The following is a 20,735-nucleotide window of genomic DNA, read 5'->3' as shown; positions in this document are numbered from 1 at the left end:
GAAGGTGAAGACTTTCAAATCAAGGATTAACAATTTAATTCACACATTGATACCACTGATTTCTGAACAAGATTTAATTGCTGATATACCCTCAACCTATGCATATCTGAATCAACCAACTCTAGTATTATTCATTTATCGGTTGAAAATCAATCATGGTTTTCCAACAAACATACCTGAGCATCAAAAGTGCGTCCTGAATGACACAGGTTATTAAGATCACAGAGTATAAACCCCGGGAGGATCTCCTCCTCTTCAATTCCTTTCAGTCGAATCTTCAGATTTTCACCTGGAGCTACTGATTCAGTTTCTACATCATCGGAAAGGATCCCAAGGACTTCCACATTATGCTTCAAGAAAGCAACGTTAAGGCTTTAAAACATTTTTATTTATTCATCAAACAAAATTTATATAACACTTGGTTGCAAAAGGCCAGATAAACATATAAGCCATTTACAGCAACATAGAATTAAACATTAGAATTGATAAAAACAGTTATCAGGAGCAGGTCGGCAATAAAACACCCACTGTCAGTGAAGTTAACGTTTTTCAAATAAACCAAAACAGCACAGGCCTAGTGATCCCAGCAACACTTCCCAGTAGGTCTTGCCCCAATGAGGCAGTAAAGTCCCCACCTTCTCATAGCTGCCTAAGGTGGAATCCACACACATATATAAAACGTTCTGAAAATGCTTTTTCAAAAAGCGTTTTAAAAAAAATACATCGAATTTTCCATAAGGCTCAGCATCACCATCTAGTGTCATATTGTATGTTGCACTTAAAACAATTAAAACCTTTTATTTGCAGCTCGCAAACTCCTTGCCAGAGTTTTTTCCAAGCCACCTGAGACTTCTCTGTCTTTGCTCCACCCTCTTCATATCTCTTCTGGTTCTGGGAGATCAGGAGGCAGGGGAGCTGGCTTTTATATTGTGTAGTTAACTCCTCCCCCCCCTTTAAAAAAAGTTTTATATATTTGTACATTTGTACAAAAATACTTTTTAAAGTTTCCTTTTCTATAATGCAATATGTATTCATTGCTCTGTTATTCAATTTATATATATATATATATAAAATCCTTCATTAAAAGTATATTTTAAAAAGTCAAACACAGAAAACCACCACAGTATGCCGGCCTATTGATGAACACACACAAATAAACTGATGGGCATTCTGCAGAGAACATTCATGTTTGCTTATACTCAAGGCAAGCAGATTTAATTCTGCTGCTCCAGAGTTACTGGTGAAGTAACTGAATGCAATAGCCAGGAAGTCACTAAATATTTGCAGTCAGCAGAACATTTAAGGCAAAACTATCATATCCTCTTCTTCCTGGCCTTTTGCAAGGAAAAAGCCAAATACTGTTACAGAAGAAAGTGATTTGGGAGTGAATCACATAATACAGGATGCCACTTTCCTAACATCTTCACTTGCAAGCTAGTCAAACCTTTCCTTGCTCCAGACCACTCTAGCAATTTGCAACATTTCTCCCTCCCCCCAAAGTTGCTTACAATAATTTAAATACATGAGGCTGTATCCATTGCTAGTTTTACTCAGAAGACCCACTGAAATTAATGAACATGATTTATGTAGGTCCATTAATTTTAAAAGGTCTGCTCTGAGGAAAACTCCATTGGATACAAGGAAGGGCTTGGTAAAACTAAACTATCAAATCCAGAAACAAACAAACAAAAAAAACCCCCTAAGCAAAACAGTGCTTCCCCAATACATCTACTTTGCTCATCCTCTACCCTTTATAGGTAAAGGTAAAGGGACCCCTGACCATTAGGTCCAGTTGTGGCCGACTCTGGGGTTGCGGCACTCATCTCGCTTTATTGGCCGAGGGAGCCCGCGTACAGCTTCCGGGTCATGTGGCCAGCATGACTAAGCAGCTTCTGGCAAACCAGAGCAGCGCACAGAAACGCTGTTTACCTTCCCACCGGAGCGGTACCTATTTATCTACTTGCACTTTGATGTTCTTTCGAACTGCTAGGTTGGCAGGAGCAGGGACCGAGCAACAGGAGCTCACCCTGTCGGGGGGATTCGAACTGCCGGCCTTCTGATCGGCAAGTCCTAGGCTCTGTGGTTTAACCCACAGCGCCACCAGCATCCCTTCTACCCTTTATACCTCACACCAAAGGATCCTCTCCTCTCTCCCAGAAGGCTCCTCTATTAGCAGAAACTTCACTTCCCTCTGCCTCTCCAACACAATGACTATTAACTTAATCTTGCTATTTGGTAAGTCTAGAAACACATTTAAAATTTGTATTTTGAACGTTACCCCCCCAAAAAAAAACCCAGCCTCTGTTTTGTTGATGACTGGAGTCATGAAGGTAAGCAGAGAAAACTGGGTGTTGGTTATTTATATCTCTTGGAACCAGATGCCCCACGCTCAGATTTCAGACACAACATGAAACCAATACAGGGTTGTGAAACAAGGCAACTTGCTTGGAGGAGTATTTCTGAGAAACACCTGTTTTGAAAGGAGCCAACTCATGCCAAAATCAGATAAACCTGATGGTTTGTAGCAGTTTGTAGCAGGGACTTGGAGTTCTTAACATGTAGCTTTTAACTTTCCATTGGTCTGTTAATAATGAACAGGGTTCACATAAAGAATGCAAGGCAGAGTAAGCTGGGTTTCAAAAGTTGCTCCAACAGATACAGAATTCAGAACCACAAGGTATGAATTTTACATGGGTGCGTGAGACCCAAGCTCTGGAAAGCTTCCAGGAAAAGAAGTGCAAGAGTGGAATTTTCTGCCTTAAAGACGGAAGAGATTGGTGGTTTAGGATGACTTGTTCTCTACTTTTTCTAAGCAACCTTTTTTAAAAACGGAAAATCTGAAATGTTTTAGGCTACCTAGCACAGATAAGATATTTGAGCTGAAACTTAGCGAGCCTATGCATAAAAAGTAGCCACAGCATACACTCAACACTAAAGGACAGCATATTTCAAGCAGCTCAAGAGCTTGTCTGCGTTGGTGGCAAGATGAAACAACCCAACTCTGGGAAGGGTAAACCACAGCATTTCAAGGCAGGATATCAGAATATGTTAAGGTTCCCCTTTCCACCCCAAATTCCAAACACTCGTGAGGATTACAAAAATGCCAACACGTGACTTCAAGAGAAGGCCTAAGTTTACACTGCTCTTGTTTTGCCAACAGATGAAAATATACCTTTTCCCCTGGACTTTGGGGAAAAGTGAGGTGCACTGGGGACTCAGTATTTCTTTGTTGCTGCTAATTTGTCTTTTAACTTTGATTCTGAATTTTGTATTTATTGCTGGTTGGGGTTTTTTACTGTTAAGTTTGATTTCGAGGTTTATGTATCTCCACCTTGAGACCTTCCAGCAAAGGGAGGATTATAAATGCTTAGTGTGTGTGTGTGTGTGTGTGTGTGTGTGTGTGTGTACGCACTGGGTGCAATTTTCTTTTTTTTGGGGGGGGGAGGGGCAGATGAGGTAAATCTGCTTCCCTTAAGAAATTACAGTTTCGAGGGTGTAACAAAATGTTTAACCTCTTGTGTCTGTGATAGTACTCATTCACTTTTTCTAATCAAGTCAATGGCTGCCATCCACTCTTATGGGTTGGGGGGTGGGAACAGCAGTAAGCTCTGCTTGTAGAGACATTGTTGCCTATGAGCCTTCTGCTGATTATCTCCCACGCTGCAATGTGTATTCCCTGCATAGAATCCCTGGCCATCCCTGACTAGGATCCTGCTAATTGCAACTAAAAAAAAAGCAGCACATGTTTCAGGAGTTCCTCAAACTAAAACTAGGCTGATCATGTGCATATTTCTGCTTATTAGTGCCTAAGCAGACTAAGCCTTCTCAAGAGCAGAAAAGAAACCTCACAGGGGAATGCCGATTTTCAACCTCAGAATTATTCTGTAGGCTTAACACTAGAAAGTTAAGCTTCTTAAGAGGAAAACGTGCCATACCTTGTTTGGCATCATGACAAGCTGCTGTCCTTTGCAGATAGAGCCTGATTCCAGCTTTCCCAGAACTACCGTGCCCATATCCTTCAACATGGAAAGAAAGGTTGTTTTTTAAATCAGCAAAATAGAGCCTACTGCACTTTACAAAAGAGAACATCTGGCATAGTGCTAAGGAATTTCAATCAAAGCAGTAAGGAGCTTTTGTTGGAGATAAATTAAACCCAAGGGGTAAAATATTGGGAGTAACCACTAGTTAACTGTATGCTCACATCTACATGTTATCACCCTTATATTTAAGATCACACGAGAGCACCTCCTTATCACCAGCAACTGTACCTTGTTAGGTGGCCACACCGACACTCTGAGGATAGGGTAGGGTGCAAAGATAAATCTTAATACTTAGGGGAGGGGATAGATCTATTCAGGGCTGAGGTTTAGGAATGCTAAATTTCAACTTGTGTTAGCTGAATTTTAACTGGGTTACTCGTTTTTGTGAGACCTTCAGGACCTGGTGGATTTAAACAGGTAAGCATGACATACTACCAACTCAGCTGTGGAATTTATCAAGTCTACCATAGACTAATGAAAGTCCTGCAACTATGATGCCAGTTAAATGCACTGGATTCGATTCCAAAGGCTCCTGCCCCTCATTCAAGGCGGACTCCCTTTGATAGAGGAAGAAAATCTTTGTATTCAACTCCATGTGTAAGTAACTCTCAGGCAGCAATGCTGTCCAATTTTCAGTAGACACTTAAGACAAAGCTACGCCATTTTTAGTCCCACTGATACCAATGGGGAAAGTTTAATGTTTAAAATTCTGCTTAATTCTCTCATTCAGGTGAATGGGACTCAGTACTCAATGCTTGCTGAATAATGTGACACATGCATTTCAGTTCATCTCAATCTTTTCATTGTGAGAAAATTACACATATTGCTGTGACACTACATTTACAGAAAATGGAACCAGAAGAGTGCATTAAGGGTGCACGCATGCACACTCCAGTTCAGTCACAGAATAACAAAGTCTTCAGCTTCAGAACTATAGGTTGCATGTTTTAATAATTCCATTGACTGCAGGGAAATTTTCTGAAATATTACTATGAGTTGTATTCAATGTTGCGCTAAAGAGATCATTTAGTACAGTGGTGCCTCGCAAGACGAAATTAATCCGTTCCGCGAGTCTCTTCGTCTAGCGGTTTTTTCGTCTTGCGAAGCAAGCCCATCGACGGCTTAGCGGATTAGCACTATTAGCGGCTTAGCGGATCAGCTGATAAGCGGCTTAGAAAAAGGGGGGGGGGAAAGGGGGGAAAACCCGCAGGAACTCGCAAGACATTTTCGTCTTGCGAAGCAAGCCCATAGGGAAATTCGTTTTGCGAAGCGCCTCCAAAACGGAAAACCCTTTCGTCTAGTGGGTTTTCTGTCTTGCGAGGCGTTCGTCTTGCGGGGCACCACTGTAAGTGCAAATTATCTCTCCTCTCCTCTCCCTGCACATTCTTCTAGGGCTTCTCTCCCAGATCTGAGGAGGGCATGGGGGTGTAAAAGGGGGAAGTTCTATCACGCTAGTGGAAAACTTTGTGCTAGCGCAATGAGTCAGCTGAATATGGCCCTATGTTCTTAACACTCCCAGCTGTCATATGTCACCAAAACAGGTTAAGGTACAGTACCTAGATAATAAAAGAACAATTCAATTGCATTTTGCACATTTTAGTCCAATGGCAGGCTTTGGAGTAACATATTTGGGGGGAAGAAGGAAGCAGCCATGAGACACAGCCAACTATAAATGAGAAACTGAGCAACTAAAGCAATTGCATCATATCTTCAAGGTAGCTGTTATTTGAGTACCTTATATTTATCAACAATTGGCAGCCTGATTGGTCCATCAACCGGTCTGTTGAAATTTGGCAAGTTATCCAGATATGGAATAAACGGTAGCCCACTGAAAAAGAGAGGAGGGAAAATAATGTCATGCAAATCCATGGTATGTCTTTGTCTTGTTTAAGATTTTGACCTATAATGGTTCTTGGAGACAGTTAACTTCTGATACAGTAACATTCTTCATGAGATGAATATACCTGCATCACATTCATGAATTACCAACTTTTAAGGCCACTGTATAAGCATAAATTCTACCAAATCTGATATAAAGTTATTTTCCCTACCATCATAAAGATATTTAAATATTCCTAGGAACTGTACAAAGGTTAGAAGACTGTAAGAATTCTCGCTTGCCATCTTAACTGAGGCAACAAAAAACACAGACAGGTGCCCTAGCTTTGATAATGGTTCATTTGAAAATGTAGCTTCAAAAATATTTCAAAGCTACCAACCTACCAGCAGTGCTTAAGTTTTAGCCTGGATCAAATCTGCAGATAATCAAATTTTAACAGAAAGGATTTGCAGAAGGGCTATTTGAGCAGCCACTCGCCTTGTGATCACATCAGTACTGGCCTGATCGCTTTTCTTCAAGCACACAAAACAATTATCAGCTTACAAACCGGGGTGTCTCTTAAGTAGTCTGCAGCACTCTCCCCACCTCAGTGCTCTAGGCAATCATTAAGACCTTCCCATGGGCCTGCTCTCCCCAACACTCTGAACCTGGGCCTAAGCTGAAACAGCCTGTTTCAGATAGTTTCCTCTTGACCCAGATTGGAAGTGTGCTGTGACAGACACCAACAGGTCTGTCAGGCTTGCTCTTGTCAATAATGATGATGATGATATAATAATAATAATAATAATAATAATAATAATAATAATAATAACAACAACAACAACAATAACAACAACAACAACCACCAAGCCACTCTGGGCAGCTTCCAACATAATATAAAAACACAGTGAGATATCAAACGTTTAAAACTTCCTGATACAGGACAGCCTTCAGATATCTTTGGAAAGTTGTGTAGTTTAGGCAGCTGCTTGAAACTCACTTGTTCAGGCAGGCCTTTTACAGTTAATGGTGGTGGCTGCACTGAAGTGTGAAACTGTTTTGATTCTCTGCTGCTATGTGGGTCAGTAACAGCTATTTTTATTAAGACTACTTAAATTTGATTTTACAGGGTTTTATGACATGTGGCATTTTGCATTTGCTGCTTTGGATCTAGCTCTCCACAGAAAAGCAGGGCATTACATTAAATAAAATAAAGATAAAGATACATACATATACCAAGGACAGAAGTCCGATTGTTCCTTGAGGTTTGCTCCAGTCAATCCAGAGCAGGGCATGAAGTGAATATCTTTTTTCGGATTGAAGCCAACTTTCTTCAAGAATGGCACCAATTTCTCTTTACATTCCTCATACCTGAAAGTTTCACCCAACAGAAGAAAAACTTTAACAGACTTTGGATGGTCTTGGAACAGCTATGCCAAAGGTGCTGGGGTGAGACAATGGGGCCAGGAGTTGTGTGATACTGCCAGTTTCTCTTTACATTTCTTTCTTTTTTAAAAAAATAATATTTATTAAGTTTTCAACAAGAAAAAGGTTACAAAACAGTAAAAAAACACACAAAAAAATTACAAAAACCAAGAGTAGACATAAAAAGAGGGGGGAAAAAGAAAACCCCTCTTTCTGATATCTTACCACTCATTTACTTATTTTCATGACTTCCTCACACCTCCCTTTTTTGTATTCCATTAAAAAATTTGTTCAGCAAATCCGTATCCTCTTAGTTTACCCTTAATTGTTTATAAACAGTTTCTCTTTACATTTCACCTCGCAATGCTTTCTTGATGGATCTGAGCTTGAATCAAGTTTAAGTGAACATCTTTCCCAAATAGCAGACCTCTAAAACCACCTGCCTTTATCCAGAAATTTTGATGGAGCTGTTTATCTGCCAACAATCATAGGCACCAATGTAGAATGGAGACGGCAGAGAGCAGGGGTGGGCAGACTTGTTAGATCTGCTTTGTATTAGAATCTGAAAATCTACCAGCAAGAGCCAGATGGAAGAGACACATGCCAAATGAAAGAAGAGGGTGTCTCTATGTACATTCTGATCCTAGGATTCATTTTCAGCACCAGAACTGAACTGACCTCAGGGTTCTTTCATACAAAAGCCCACTCCTGGTTACCCTTTCTTCATTATAGTGGGCTAATGGAAAGGGAAGTGAGGCAAAAGGTCCCTTTTTGTCATTTTTAAGCAATTAGGAGCCACAAATCCTTGCCAATCTACTGTAAATTTCGCAGGTATCTTTGCCCTCCTCTTCTATAAGGGATAGTCCTTGTATAAACAGGGTTAGAGGTTTGTGGGAATCGAGGAAAATGACACTGTGGTAGTCCCTGTAAGACTGTACTGTGTCGGCATGCACATGGGTGAATCTGGCAGTGTTCTTTGCAAAGCACAGGCTTAGTATGTAAGGGGGAGATATGAATTAGCAATTGTTCACTTATACAGTGGTACCTCGGGTTAAGCACTTAATTCATCCCGGAGGTCCGTTCTTAACCTGAAACTGTTCTTAACCTGAGGTACCTGAGCTAATGGGGCCTCCTGCTGCCGCCAGAGCATGATTTCTGTTCTCATCCTGAAGCTAAGTTCTTAACCAGAGGTACTATTTCTGGGTTAGTGGAGTCTGTAACCTGAAGCGTATGTAACCTGAAGCGTTTGTAACCCGAGGTACCACTGTACTAGGTCAGACTATTCCTTCAGCTAGCTCAGCAGTGACAGCAGGTGCCCAGTCTCTCAGACAAAGACAGGGGTCTTCCCCCATTACTTACTACCTGAACCTTTAAGGGGGACGACAGGAACAAAATCTAGGACCCCTGAGCTATTAAGGTAAAAGGTAAAGGACCCCTGGACAGTTTGGTCCAGTCCGCTATGGGGTTGCGGCACTCATCTCACTTTCAGGCTGAGGGAGCCAGTGTTTGTCCACAGACAGCTTTCTGGGTCATGTGGCCAGCATGACTAAACCGCTACTGGCGCACGGAGGACAGTGACGAGTGCCATGAGCTATTATAGCCCTTTCTACAATATTCAAGGAAATATACAGTATTTAAACTTATTGTGAAGGCAAAAATGACAGCATGAAAACTTCCTTGAGCATCAGCAGACCGCCTGAAATAAGCTGCTATAGAAAACAGCCAGAGATGGGCTCTTCATCATGTCTAATTTGAGGGAGTATTCCAAATTCTAGGGGCCATTCCAGTGAAGTCCTTGCTATCCCCATTCTAACTAACTACTGTGAGGGCATATAAAAGATGGTTTGATGATCTGATCGCCACATGAATACTAAAGTAGTAGAGCCACATGCAGGAAATTTAGTTATGGGTCAACAGGGCCTGTGTGAAAAAGAGTCCTGTATTTCTGCAGCATGCATTTCAGTCATGTAATGGGAGTGATCTTGCACCCCAATGTCAACATTTAATCTTCCCTGTAGCTCTGGAACAACTCCACCTAGTTTTCCAGAATTTAGGACACCAGGGTATATTAGGTAGGAGAAGACCAATCCCATTTCTAATACAAAAAGATAACATACACACTGTAGATAAAATACGTAAAAACAAAACAAGAATTTAACAAGAGTTCTACTCACCTTTCATTGCTCCAGTTCACAGTTGGATCATCCATTTTATTAATAAGAACTATTAAATGTTTTACGCCTGCAGTTTTCGCTAACATGGCATGCTCTCTCGTTTGTCCCCCTTTCTCAAAACCAGTTTCAAACTCTCCTTTCCTTGCAGAGATAACCTAGTTGGAAGGGAGATAAATCAACAATGTTTGAATTATTAGGGCTATAGCTCAATTCCTTGCTCTTCTCCAGTTAGAATTAAGAACTGTCAGAGATTTTAGGCCTTGCAAGGTGACCTATGTTGAGGATTGCTCCTTTAAGTCAACTGTTCAAATAATCTCTAGACTACAATTTTTATATAGAAAGCCATTATCTTACAACTACTAATTCCTTAGGAATGGGGGTGTGGAACCTCAGGTTCAGGGGCCAAATGTGGCCCTCCAGGCCTTGATGTGTGGCCCTCGAAACTTTACACAAGCCTCACCATTCATTGTCCCTGCTTTCCACTCCAAATGTTTTTGTATGGTTAGAAGGTGTCCTTGAACTCTACTAACGGCTCTTTCTCATCCAGATGGAGAATCGAGATGGGTGTGCAAACAAGTGCAGAAAGTTTTCTACTATACCAAGGTAAAAATTAAATTTTTTGCTCCATTCAATTTTGCCTCTACACCCACCCCTGCACTGGCATGTGACCCCAGGCTGAAAAAGGTTCCATACCCCTGCCTTAGTTGATGCATACACAAAGTAAAAAATGAAATAAAATGAGACCATGAAACAGGTCACTACAGCTGCAAGAAACGTACTTCAGTAAAAAATAGTAACAGGTCATCAGCTAAACATCTGCCAAGGGCTCCTTAACCCAGAGAAGGACTGAATGATTTCTTACCAACACAGCTAGATCAGCTTGAGAAGCACCACCAATCATATTTGGGACAAAGCTCTTATGCCCTGGAGCATCTAAAATTGTGAAATGTTTCTTCTCCGTTTCGAAATAGGCACGGCCCACTTCCACTGTTTTACCTTTGTCTCTTTCTTCCTGGTTTGTGTCCAAGGCCCAGGAGAGGTACCTACAGGGAGAGGGAAAAGAGTGATCACACTAGCACTGTGTGGCTCAATGGTTCTCAAAAGCCAATCTAGACACACAAAAAATGTATCTGAACATTCCCAGGAACTCACAAGAACTGGGCAAGGCAGCTGAGTGTGCATTCAAAGCCCAGCGTTCTAGCATGCAACTGAAGTAAAGGAGAGCATTTCTAGAAAATGTGTACCCACTTGCCTTGCTAGCCATCTTCAGGAGAAGAAAAGGTGAGGAAGTAACCCCTACATAAACCCAGAGTGGAGTCCCTAAGGAAGCTGGATGGCAGCTAGATGGCATCTTGTACACTTCCTTTAGGCAACTCCTGCAGCCAAGCTGGTGCAAATGTATTGCTTTCCTTTCCTTTGGACCACATCAGTGAGGCTGAGAGGGGAGGTCCTGTCGTCTGGGCAAGCCAGGACCTCCATATACACTGCCCAGGCTTGTGCCCTAGAGACGTCACTTCAGTGCTGCAAATGCAGCAAAGTTACTCTGAGTAGACTAACAATGGCTGCAACCCATCAACTACGACAGGTAACAGAGTCTCCTCCTCACTCAGCCGCTAAGCTGGTATTCTCCTAACCTGCTCTCCAGGAACTATCTATTTCTTGCCAAAGAGAGAGGAAAAAACAATCCACATAGGTTAAAGCATGTTCATCATAAGATGTAGGGGGGTTCATACCATGTTTCTCTGTTTTTTTCTTTAGCTTCTCTTTCATATTTTTCAAGTGTTCTTTTATCAACCATGCCTGTCAAGTACCTAGAAAAAAAAAATAGATTTGTATGTTGTTTACAATGTAGGTGCTGCCTATAGAAAGCAGATTTATTTTTAAGGAGATAGAATGAGGTGGTAAATAAGCCATCAGAAAGGTAAATAAACCATCCATACAGCTCACTGCTTCATTGGCATACACAGCAGCATATAAAGATAGCCAATCCACAGAAAATAGTTAAGACAAGCTGTTTTGGGACTACAATTCCCATCATCCCTGATCATTGGTTCTGCTAGATAGGAATGGGAGACATAGTCCAATAGCAGCTGGAAACCCAAGTATGAGAAAACCTGGACTACAGTGCTGCATGAGAAGCAGGTTTTGATCAAACATTTACATTGAGAAACAGCATTTAGTATGGGCATATGACAATTTTGTAATTTATATCAGGACTGGGGAAACCTGTGGCTCTCTGGATGTTGCTGGACTCCAACTTCCATCATCTCTATTGGTCATGCTGGCTGAGGCTGATGGGAGATGGAGTCCAATAACATCTGGAAGGCCTCATGTTCACCACCCTGGTCTAAACTGTGGAACTACAGGAAAGGTTAGGAAAATGTCTATGGGCATTTATTACCTAACAACTTTAAAGCGCTACTTCACAATAGACAGAAAACAATTGGAAAGAGATTCAGACTAATGCTGCACTGCAGGAAAGTCTACGTCAACAAAAGCAATCAAGCACAAACGTTTCAAAGATTTGATAAATTAAGCTGCTTACATTATTTGTCCTCCAATTGTTGATTTGCCAGCATCTAGCCAAAAAAATGTAGAGAGCAATTTTTTAAGAAAAATGGATTTTCAAAGTAAGCTTTCCCCAACCACCTAAGCTACTTCTCCCATTCCATTAAAATGTTGGATTTCCCCATCATGATGTTCTTTTGTCTTTCATATTAGTATCACCAATGACGCAGGGTCAAAATTTGTCCGCGGAAATGCTAAGAAAAACCTTCCATTGTTATAAATTTTCCTTTTCTAAAAATGCATTGCTTCATAAAATGAACTAGCAACAAAATGAGTGGATCCAATAACGGAGTTTAACTGGGCAGTTTGAGAGTTAAGTTGTTCAGTAAATGAGGATGTAATGAACATATGAAGGCACACTAAGTGTGCAAATGATTTTGAAAGGATGTAAAGCAAAGTATGCCCTTTTCTATTCTCTGTATGCTGCTGCTATTTTTTGCTTTTTTAAAAGTCCACAGCATTAGTTCTAGATGTCAGTGTCCTTAACAAGCATTTTATTTATTTTACTCTCCCTGCAAGGAGACTTATTATTAAGGAGAAAGAGCCCAGACACCACGTCATATGAGCAAGCAAGAATTCTAATTAGCAGTTCCTCCCCCCTCCCTGTTGCATTATGCATTAATCAACCATTTTAATTTCAGGTTTATCAGCTTTATGCATAACTGCAACCAAGTCATTTAATTGACAGGCAATGCATATGCTACAGCAAGTGTAGGAAAACTTTGGACCTCAATGTTGCTGAACTACCACTCCCATCAGCCTCAGCAAGCATGGCTCCTCCGGCACAGAGGAGGCGTGTGCAGCTTCCCATTGGCTGCAGAAGCTTCCTGCAGCCCATGGGAAGCCGGCCAGTGTCATGGAAGGCAGTCCCTGCTTTGCTCCATGCTGGTTTAGCACAGCGCACGGGAGCCGACCGAGCGGGTGGCAGGGGTCCATGGGCCAGTTAAATGACCCCCATGGGCCACTTGTGGCCCCTGGGCCTTAGGTTGCCGACCCCTGCTCTAAAGAGCTGCTTCCAGTCAAAGAAGATAATACTGAGCTAGGCAGACAAATAGTGTGATCTAGATTATGACAGCTTCCTATGCTTCAGATGTCTACTCAGCAGTAATCGTAAATGAGTCACTCTCTGCTGCACCTATTTGTTTTGGTGAGACACGGAATAAAGGAAGGCTTGACTATGCACACTATTCTGAACTCTTCCAAGGAGGATAATTATTAGGTTGCCATCCTATAAAATCCTCTGGGACCAAGTCCCACTGAACTTCAAAGAAGACATGCCTAAGCCTGCACTGTCGCTAGCAAACTTACCATATTCTTTAAACTTTTGCCAATCTGTATGAAAGGCAAACCTGCAATTTTATATAGAATCTAACATTAGCATCTAAAAAGGTATATACTCTGAAAGCATTAAAGATGGTCCCATAATAAGATCAGGTTAAAAAACATATAATGCACCCACCCACCCACCCTGCGCTTATCAGCAGCTTACCTACATGTCCAATGAATACTACATTTACATGTTCTTTTTTGGGAGCACCTGGTGGTGCCATCATAGATTTAGGTTTTGGTAGTTCCTCTTCCTCCTCCATCATTTCCGGGGTGCCTTCCTCGGTAGGTCCTGCATCTCCAGAAGGTCCACTTGCTAACTCAGGTTCAATAGCTTCTTCTTTGTGATCCCATGATTCTTCAGGGGACATTTCCGTTTCTCCGTTTTCTACTGGAATTTAACAAAGAGTTTATCTGAACAAATGGAAAATTTTCATCTGCTTTCAAAAGGTTAGCAGTACTTCAAAGGCAGGTATGTTACATCTAAGCAGTTAAAAGTTCTACTGCTGCAAGTTTCATCTTTTCTGATCTTGTTCTGCTGGCTGAGGCTTCTTTTCCAAAAGCTTTGTTCTAAACTGGATATTACAAGTCATTTTCAAAGCATGCTACAAGTCATAGGTATCAGCAGACTATTTTAACACAATACAATTTTCAGTTGCAGAACACACACAAAACACGTCAAGATTATACAGTTTTTGAAGAGATGATACAGTTTTTGTATACCCATATTTATTAATTATTATTATAATTATTATTACTCAATTTATGAGGATGACTGAACACTTGCTCCCTTCCTTCCTTATGTTCAAAGTGTTTCAAAAATAATCACAGTAATGGAAGGGACCACAAGGGGATCTTGCCCAACATGGGACTCGAATTTACAACCATGAGATTAAGAGCCTCATGTGCTACCTACTGAGCTAAGTTAAAATTGCCCATGAAAACTGGTCAGTCTACCTAAAGTATGAGACTATTTGAGAATTTGAAGTACGACATCAATATACTTTTACTGGACATTCCACAATAAAGGTGGGAAGAATACGAGTAGGTAGATTTCATGTGTTTGAAATCTACTCATAGTGACACGAGGTGACACTATGCTTTGAAATCTTAACTGTTGGGACTTCAAAGTGCAGCAGGAGGCTGGATGAAAACCCTTTTGGAAACAGACCTGTGCTGCTCTTTGAATCTTTGGTTTTTGAAGCTTTAAAGAGCAGCTTGGGACTGCTTGCAAAACAAAGGGCTCTGCGCTGTTTGAAAACTCATCAGCTTTTGCAAACAGCCCCGCACTGAGCTTTGGCTGCATGTGCACAGTTAAACCGAGAAGGGTTTAACCCCTGTTCACCAGCTGATGAGCAGAGTTAAATCCGGCTCAGAGTTTGGATATGCACACTCTTCCACAGCAGTGGAATTGGGGTGTACAGTCAGTGAAGAACCAACCCCCTGCCCTGCCCACTAGCTGGCATTGGATCGACAGCATCTGTTGGGTAGGTAGGTAAGGCTTTAAAAGAATGGCTTCACGGGCCTAATTAGACACTCTGGAAGACATAAGATTGGCTCGTGTGCCAGAGGTTCCCCATGGTTCAACTGAGGCAGGGACAAAAGGGTGGCTTGAGGGAGAGTAGAACACACTTGGTGGTATTCAAAGTTCTTGCTTCATTCAAGGAAGAGTATGCTCATGGAAGGGGTTATTGTGTGAATGGAAGCTTCTTCTGTTTGCAGAATGAAAACATTAGATACCATTCACTTAAGGAATTAAGGAAAATGCTTGACCACATGTTGATCCCAGAAGGAGTTTGTTTTCCATATGAGATCACAGTCATTTTACACAAGAATTCAGTTCCGTTCCGTTAACTTGCACTGCGGCTTTTAAAAGTCCAGTTTAAAGTGGAAGAAGCCCTTCTCAATACTATTGTTTAACAAGTGGTAGTCAGAAACCTTTGCACACCAACTTCAAATCACCCAGACCTTTTAGTAGATGTTCAGATCTACCTTCTGCCCACTGGCTTGAAAGATTTTCAAATACAGGTACAAAGGGGCTACACTATGTTCTGTCACAATAAAACAGCAAAGACTCAATTAGCAGTATTTTCAATTAAACAAGTCAAGTGCTATCAAACAGCACTTCTAGCTGTATTACATAACTGTACTTACCAACTGGTTCTGAGATTTCCATACTGATTGCAGCATTTGACCCTGTTGAAAGAGAATCAAATACAGAATGTTAAATATGTGACGTTAACTCAAGATGCCATGGTTAAACATGTGTTTAGAACACAACATGTTAGCAAAAGTTTAACAATGTATCCTAAATCACATAATTAGATCCACTTTAGATTTTCCAGCAAACACATGCATATTACCTTCACAAGGTGACGGTTGTTCCTCTTGTGAAGAGTCTGCTGATGCCCCTTAAACAAATAAGAGATTCAGCATTGATATAAATACAGAGATAACTGCCTTCAATAAAAGCTCAAGAACCAGAGAAGCCAGCTAATCTGAAGTAGATACAAGGAAAGGGTTCTAGGCTTTTCACCCTACTGTTTGCCCCCTTCCTATTCCCTGAACTCCTTAAAATCGCACGTGTTGAGACATGCACAAGAATCTGTTCGGTGAGGTTTTTGGGACACTTTGCCCTGTTTTGCATGCGATGGTAACCCATTGTTTAAAGCAGCAGAATGCCTTGAAATTGTGTGCTCTCTCTCCCCTCTTCCAGCAATGCCACAAGGACATCAAAAGCAACCACTTTTAAATGAACTAAAGTTCCCTGTAACACTCAAACTCAGGGAACTCTGGTTAGCCAGCGGTTTGCTAGTAAGCCAGGATCATAAGCCATGGCTTGACCTTGGCTTGCTCAAACAAGCCATAGATTAAACTAATCAGTCTTGATATTATGTGGAGTTCTGGTCAATTAAAAAACACCTTCTGAACATGCTTGGATGGGGGTCCAAGACCAAGGCTCACTGCTGCTCATTCATGTAATCCTAAAACATGGCTTACTGTTGCTAAATGTGCCCTTTAAAATTTGCCAATTTAAAAACAATCTTTTTTTTTTTTGCAATGTAGCACACAAAAAGCTATCTATTTGCCTGTATCATCAAATGAATCAGACTCCAGAGGTTGTGATTCTAATGACCCTGTTGTAAGCAAAATCAAAGCACTTTACAAACATGTTGAAGTTTGAAGCACCACAGCGGTTAGGAGTAATTTTCCAAGTATCATTACATAGGACAAACATGCAGAAGGGAGATCTGGTGGTTTGTTTCCCAGATTCCCTACTATCTGGTTGATCCAAATACGAATTTGAAATGCTTCTGAAGCCCTTAAATTTCATTTTAATGCATTTGAACTTAGTTATGTTCACTATAAAAAATATGCATTATTTAAAGCCAGCAAGATCAAATACAGATTAGAATATTCACATAAAAGAAACTAAGTGCCAAAACAGCAAATTGAGAAAAAGAAAATACAAAAATGCACAAAAGGACCAAACTCGGGGAGCTGATTTCTGTAAGCCATAGGGAAAGGTAACGGAACCTCTGACAATTAAGTCCAGTCGCGAACGACTCTGCGGTTGCGGCGCTCATCTTGCTTTACAGGCCGAGGGAGCCGGCGTTTGTCTGCAAAGCTTTTCCAGGTCAAGTGGCCAGCATAACTAAACTGCTTCTGGCAAAACCAGAGCAGCACACGGAAACGCCGTTTACCTTCCTGCCCGAGCGGTACCTATTTATCTACTTGCACTGTGTGCTTTCTAACTGCTACGTTGGCAGGAGCTGGGACCGAGCAATGGGAGCTCACCCCGTCGCAGGGATTCGAACCGCCAACCTTTCGATCGGCAAGCCCAAGCGGCACAGTGGTTTAACCCACAGCACCACCCGTGTCCCTATCCATAAGCCATAATGCCCAGCAAAATCTGGTTATATTTGGTACTCACTTACTTTTCACATTTAAAATAACAAATCTCTCTTTTGGTGTAGGGTGGGAATCAGATGTGTGCTTGTACACCCCGCTTAGCATTTGGCAGTAATTCAGAATGCTGGCTTACAGCACACCAGTGGATTTGTAAAGTAAACGTACTGTCTGCTCACACTACTACAGGAACCAGACTCTCAGCCACTTTTTTGGTTCTGCTTGCGCTGCAGGCTCCAAAAGAATAGAGCAAAGCAGGCCATGCTGGAAGAAGGCCAATATTACAGGCACGAAGGGTGAATGCAGGTCAGGCAGAGCAGAACACAGAAGATACAAAGGCAACAGCAATACCCTCTTCAGGGCAGTAATTAGAAATGCTAGATGACACTGGACAGAGTGTACAGTTGTGCGGGAAGCGGCTGGCACTAATGACATATCCTCCAAGGGTAGTGATGTGGGTTTTCTGGAAAATGCTGCACTGGAAAAAATTCTGGAAATAAAATCTTGATATAAATTATAGTAGTGGGTTTTAAAAAAACTCTTTCTAATGCCCTAGAGCAGGGTTTCCCAAACTTGGGTCTCCAGTTGTTTTTGGACTCCAATTCCCATCATCGCTGACCACTGGGTCCTGCTAGCTAGGGATGATGGGAGATGTAGTAAAAAAAAAAAGAGCTGGAGACCCAAGTTTGGGAAACCCTGCCCTAGAGCCAAGGAATCCAACATAGTGCCTCCAGATGTTGCTGGACTCCAACTCCCATTACCCATACCATTGGCAATGGTGGCTGAGGCTGATAGGAGTTGGGAGTCCAATAACAGCTGAAGACCAGCGCTTGGCTACCCCTACCCTAGGGAGTGTTCTAATTCAGCATGTTTACTTTACCTTTGTTTAGTAAACAAAGCTAATAAAAGTTCCCCACGTTAATTTTATGGCCCAATGCACCACAAGTATTACACCTGAAATATTTGAGGAAGCAAATTAAGGCACACTTAATGTGCTTTAAAGATGCTATTAAGGAGAACCGAACTGGAATATGTGCTCGTAAAAATCTAAATACATTATCATGTACTTCCCTCATTTTGTTTAAGCTTAAGAGAAACAAAAGTACTGAAAACTGTTGGTGCAATAAATTTCAGCAACGCAAATAACTATATGCAATTTGCTGACTTGCATAGGGACAATCACCTGAAAAACATTCATTACAGCTATGAAAACATCAGGCTTGCCTAATATTCTTCAATATTGCTAATATACTTATGAAATTGGTTCCTGCCCCCCCCCCCATAGTGATAATAAATCCTTGGAAATCTGCCCACCCCACATCACTGTCCAAAGGTTTAAACAAGTTAGCCAGCAAGTCTTAACACTTAACAAAATAATGATCAGCAGGCCCACATTTAGAACAGAGGAGAGGGCAGGCTTCCTCCAGAGACTCAACTCCTCCTGCTTTGCAATTTCATGGAGCCAATTATAAGGGGGATGGAGGAACGCTCACCTCTTGAGAATCGGATGCTGGTAACAAAAGGGGGAAGTCATGACATCCACCCCCTTATCAAGAACACAAAGAAGCATCCAAATTGCTGCTGCTGGGGAACATAATCCTAGGCCCCATCTACACTATACAGTCAAAGCAGTACTGTACCACTTTAACAGTCATGGCTCCCTCTAAAGAATCCTGGGAAGTATAGTTTATCAAGGGTGCTCAGTGTTGTTAGGAAGCCCCTATTCCCCTCACAAAGCTACAGTTCCCAGACTTCTCTGAGAAAAAGGACTGCCGCCGAATCTCTGAAAATTGCAGCTCTGTGGCGGAAATAGGAGTCCTAACAACTCTACACTTCCCAGGATTCTTTGGGGGAAGTCCTGGCCTTCTATGGGTTTGACATTTAGGCAATCCATTTGTTACTTCCTCCCTCATTCTTTGTAAGTCTCTGCAGGTCTAACCATCCACAGATAGGAGAAAGCAGTAAGAAAGAAAAACCAACTGGCTTTTCAATTTGTGTCTCTTTTGCTTCAAGAGCAGTATGAGAACCACTGCCTTAAAATAAGACAGGGGAGAAGGAAGGAGTTAATGCTACATAATCACTAGGAATGTAAACTGAGTGAGCTTAGAAATGTCGCAATCCTCTATCATTTGCACAAATGGCAGTGAATTACTAATCCAAAAAATATGTTAGGGACAGGGAACTACTTTAAGTCACACTGAAGTGGCCGAACACGCCCAGTGGGATTTAACATTTCCTTTAAAGAGCAGGTGCCCATGTCATGCCACTACCTGCTTTTGAGAGTCCCCTTGTTTTCAAGAGCGGTTTGCCACATGGCACACTGGTGCTGCTCAAGAACTGCGCTTGTGCATGCAAAACTTTGGATGTAAGCCTATACTTATAAACATGGAATCTCCTATTCTTGAGCAATTACAGTGGTACCTCGGGTTAAATACTTAATTCGTATTTGGATGCAAGCCTATACTTTGGATGCAAGCCTATACTTATAAACATGGAATCTCCTATTCTTGAGCAATTACAGTGGTACCTCGGGTTAAATACTTAATTCGTTCCGGAGGTCCGTTCTTAACCTGAAACTGTTCTTAACCTGAAGTACCACTTTAGCTAATGGGGTCTCCTGCTGCTGCCGTGCCGTTGGAGCATGATTTATGTTCTCATCCTGAAGCAAAGTTCTTAACCCGAGGTACTATTTCTGGGTTAGCGGAGTCTGTAACCTGAAGCATCTGTAACCTGAAGCGTATGTAACCCGAGGTACCACTGTACTGTAAATATTTATCATTTTTTTAAAAAAAGATGGAGAGAAAACAGGAAAATTAAACCAGAGTAGAGGTCAAAATCTTACTCCGAGCTTATGATGAGGGGAATGAGACTTTGTGCTCACCACCAGACAGTGGCTTTTTCCACTTGCCTTGCCCCACCCTCCAGCCTTCATAAGGGAACTGTTTCCAGAGAAAGAACTGTGAGGGGAACGAGACTTTGTGCTGGCCATCAGGCAACGGTTTTTTCCACCTGCCTGGCCCTTGGGGCCCTAGGAGCCTTCAGAACAGAGCTGCTGCCATAGGCATTGTGTGTATGTGTCTTTTGATGAACTGAGTAGAAGATTATGAATCATGGGGTGAGGAGAGAGAGAGTGTGTGAATTCAACAGTGCTTCATTTGGTTTTGGTTGTAAGATTGTAAATGTTAATTTTGTTTTGTGAATTATGAGTGCAGTAATGCTTTGTGAATCTTACATGACTTGTGGTTGTGCTGCTTAGCTTATTTTTGTTGTTGTTTTATTAACAGTGTTTTATAGAAGGTGGTTGTTTTACTGATGATTTGCTAATTTTTCTATATGATTTATGTTCTAACTGGGATGCTCTACTATGTTATAGTTATTTATTGTATGTAAGCCACTTTGTGATTTGTGTGTGTGGAAAGCAGCACAGAAATATAATAAATTAAATTAAATTAATTTAGTAACATACAAAACTAT

The 20,735-nt window shown here is 41.5% G+C and overlaps 1 protein-coding gene across 4 annotated transcripts in view; it reads right to left on the bottom strand.

The window, feature by feature from the left end:
- Positions 1-20,735, bottom strand: part of GSPT1 (G1 to S phase transition 1) — a 41,356-nt gene that overhangs the window by 8,205 nt on the left and 12,416 nt on the right. For 2 of the 4 annotated variants that reach the window (XM_079952385.1, XM_079952383.1), the window contains exons 2-12: positions 15,716-15,763; positions 15,507-15,548; positions 13,516-13,740; positions 12,004-12,037; positions 11,192-11,269; positions 10,321-10,501; positions 9,459-9,613; positions 7,090-7,230; positions 5,775-5,868; positions 3,936-4,016; positions 177-350 (exon numbers count right to left, since the gene is read on the bottom strand). In XM_079952385.1, the coding sequence (XP_079808511.1) occupies positions 177-350; positions 3,936-4,016; positions 5,775-5,868; positions 7,090-7,230; positions 9,459-9,613; positions 10,321-10,501; positions 11,192-11,269; positions 12,004-12,037; positions 13,516-13,740; positions 15,507-15,528 (1,185 nt within the window). In that variant the 5' untranslated portion in view covers positions 15,529-15,548; positions 15,716-15,763. Of the gene's footprint in view, positions 1-176; positions 351-3,935; positions 4,017-5,774; positions 5,869-7,089; positions 7,231-9,458; positions 9,614-10,320; positions 10,502-11,191; positions 11,270-12,003; positions 12,038-13,515; positions 13,744-15,506; positions 15,549-15,715; positions 15,764-20,735 lie in introns of all 4 variants that reach the window. The other 2 variants (XM_079952384.1, XM_079952382.1) reach the window with 1 other exon arrangement.

Source organism: Podarcis cretensis (genome assembly GCF_951804945.1).
Source record: "Podarcis cretensis genome assembly, chromosome: 14".
Taxonomy (NCBI): domain Eukaryota; kingdom Metazoa; phylum Chordata; class Lepidosauria; order Squamata; family Lacertidae; genus Podarcis; species Podarcis cretensis.
The sequence above is the reverse complement of the archived record's forward strand: the minus strand, read 5'-3'. Positions and strand labels throughout refer to the sequence as shown.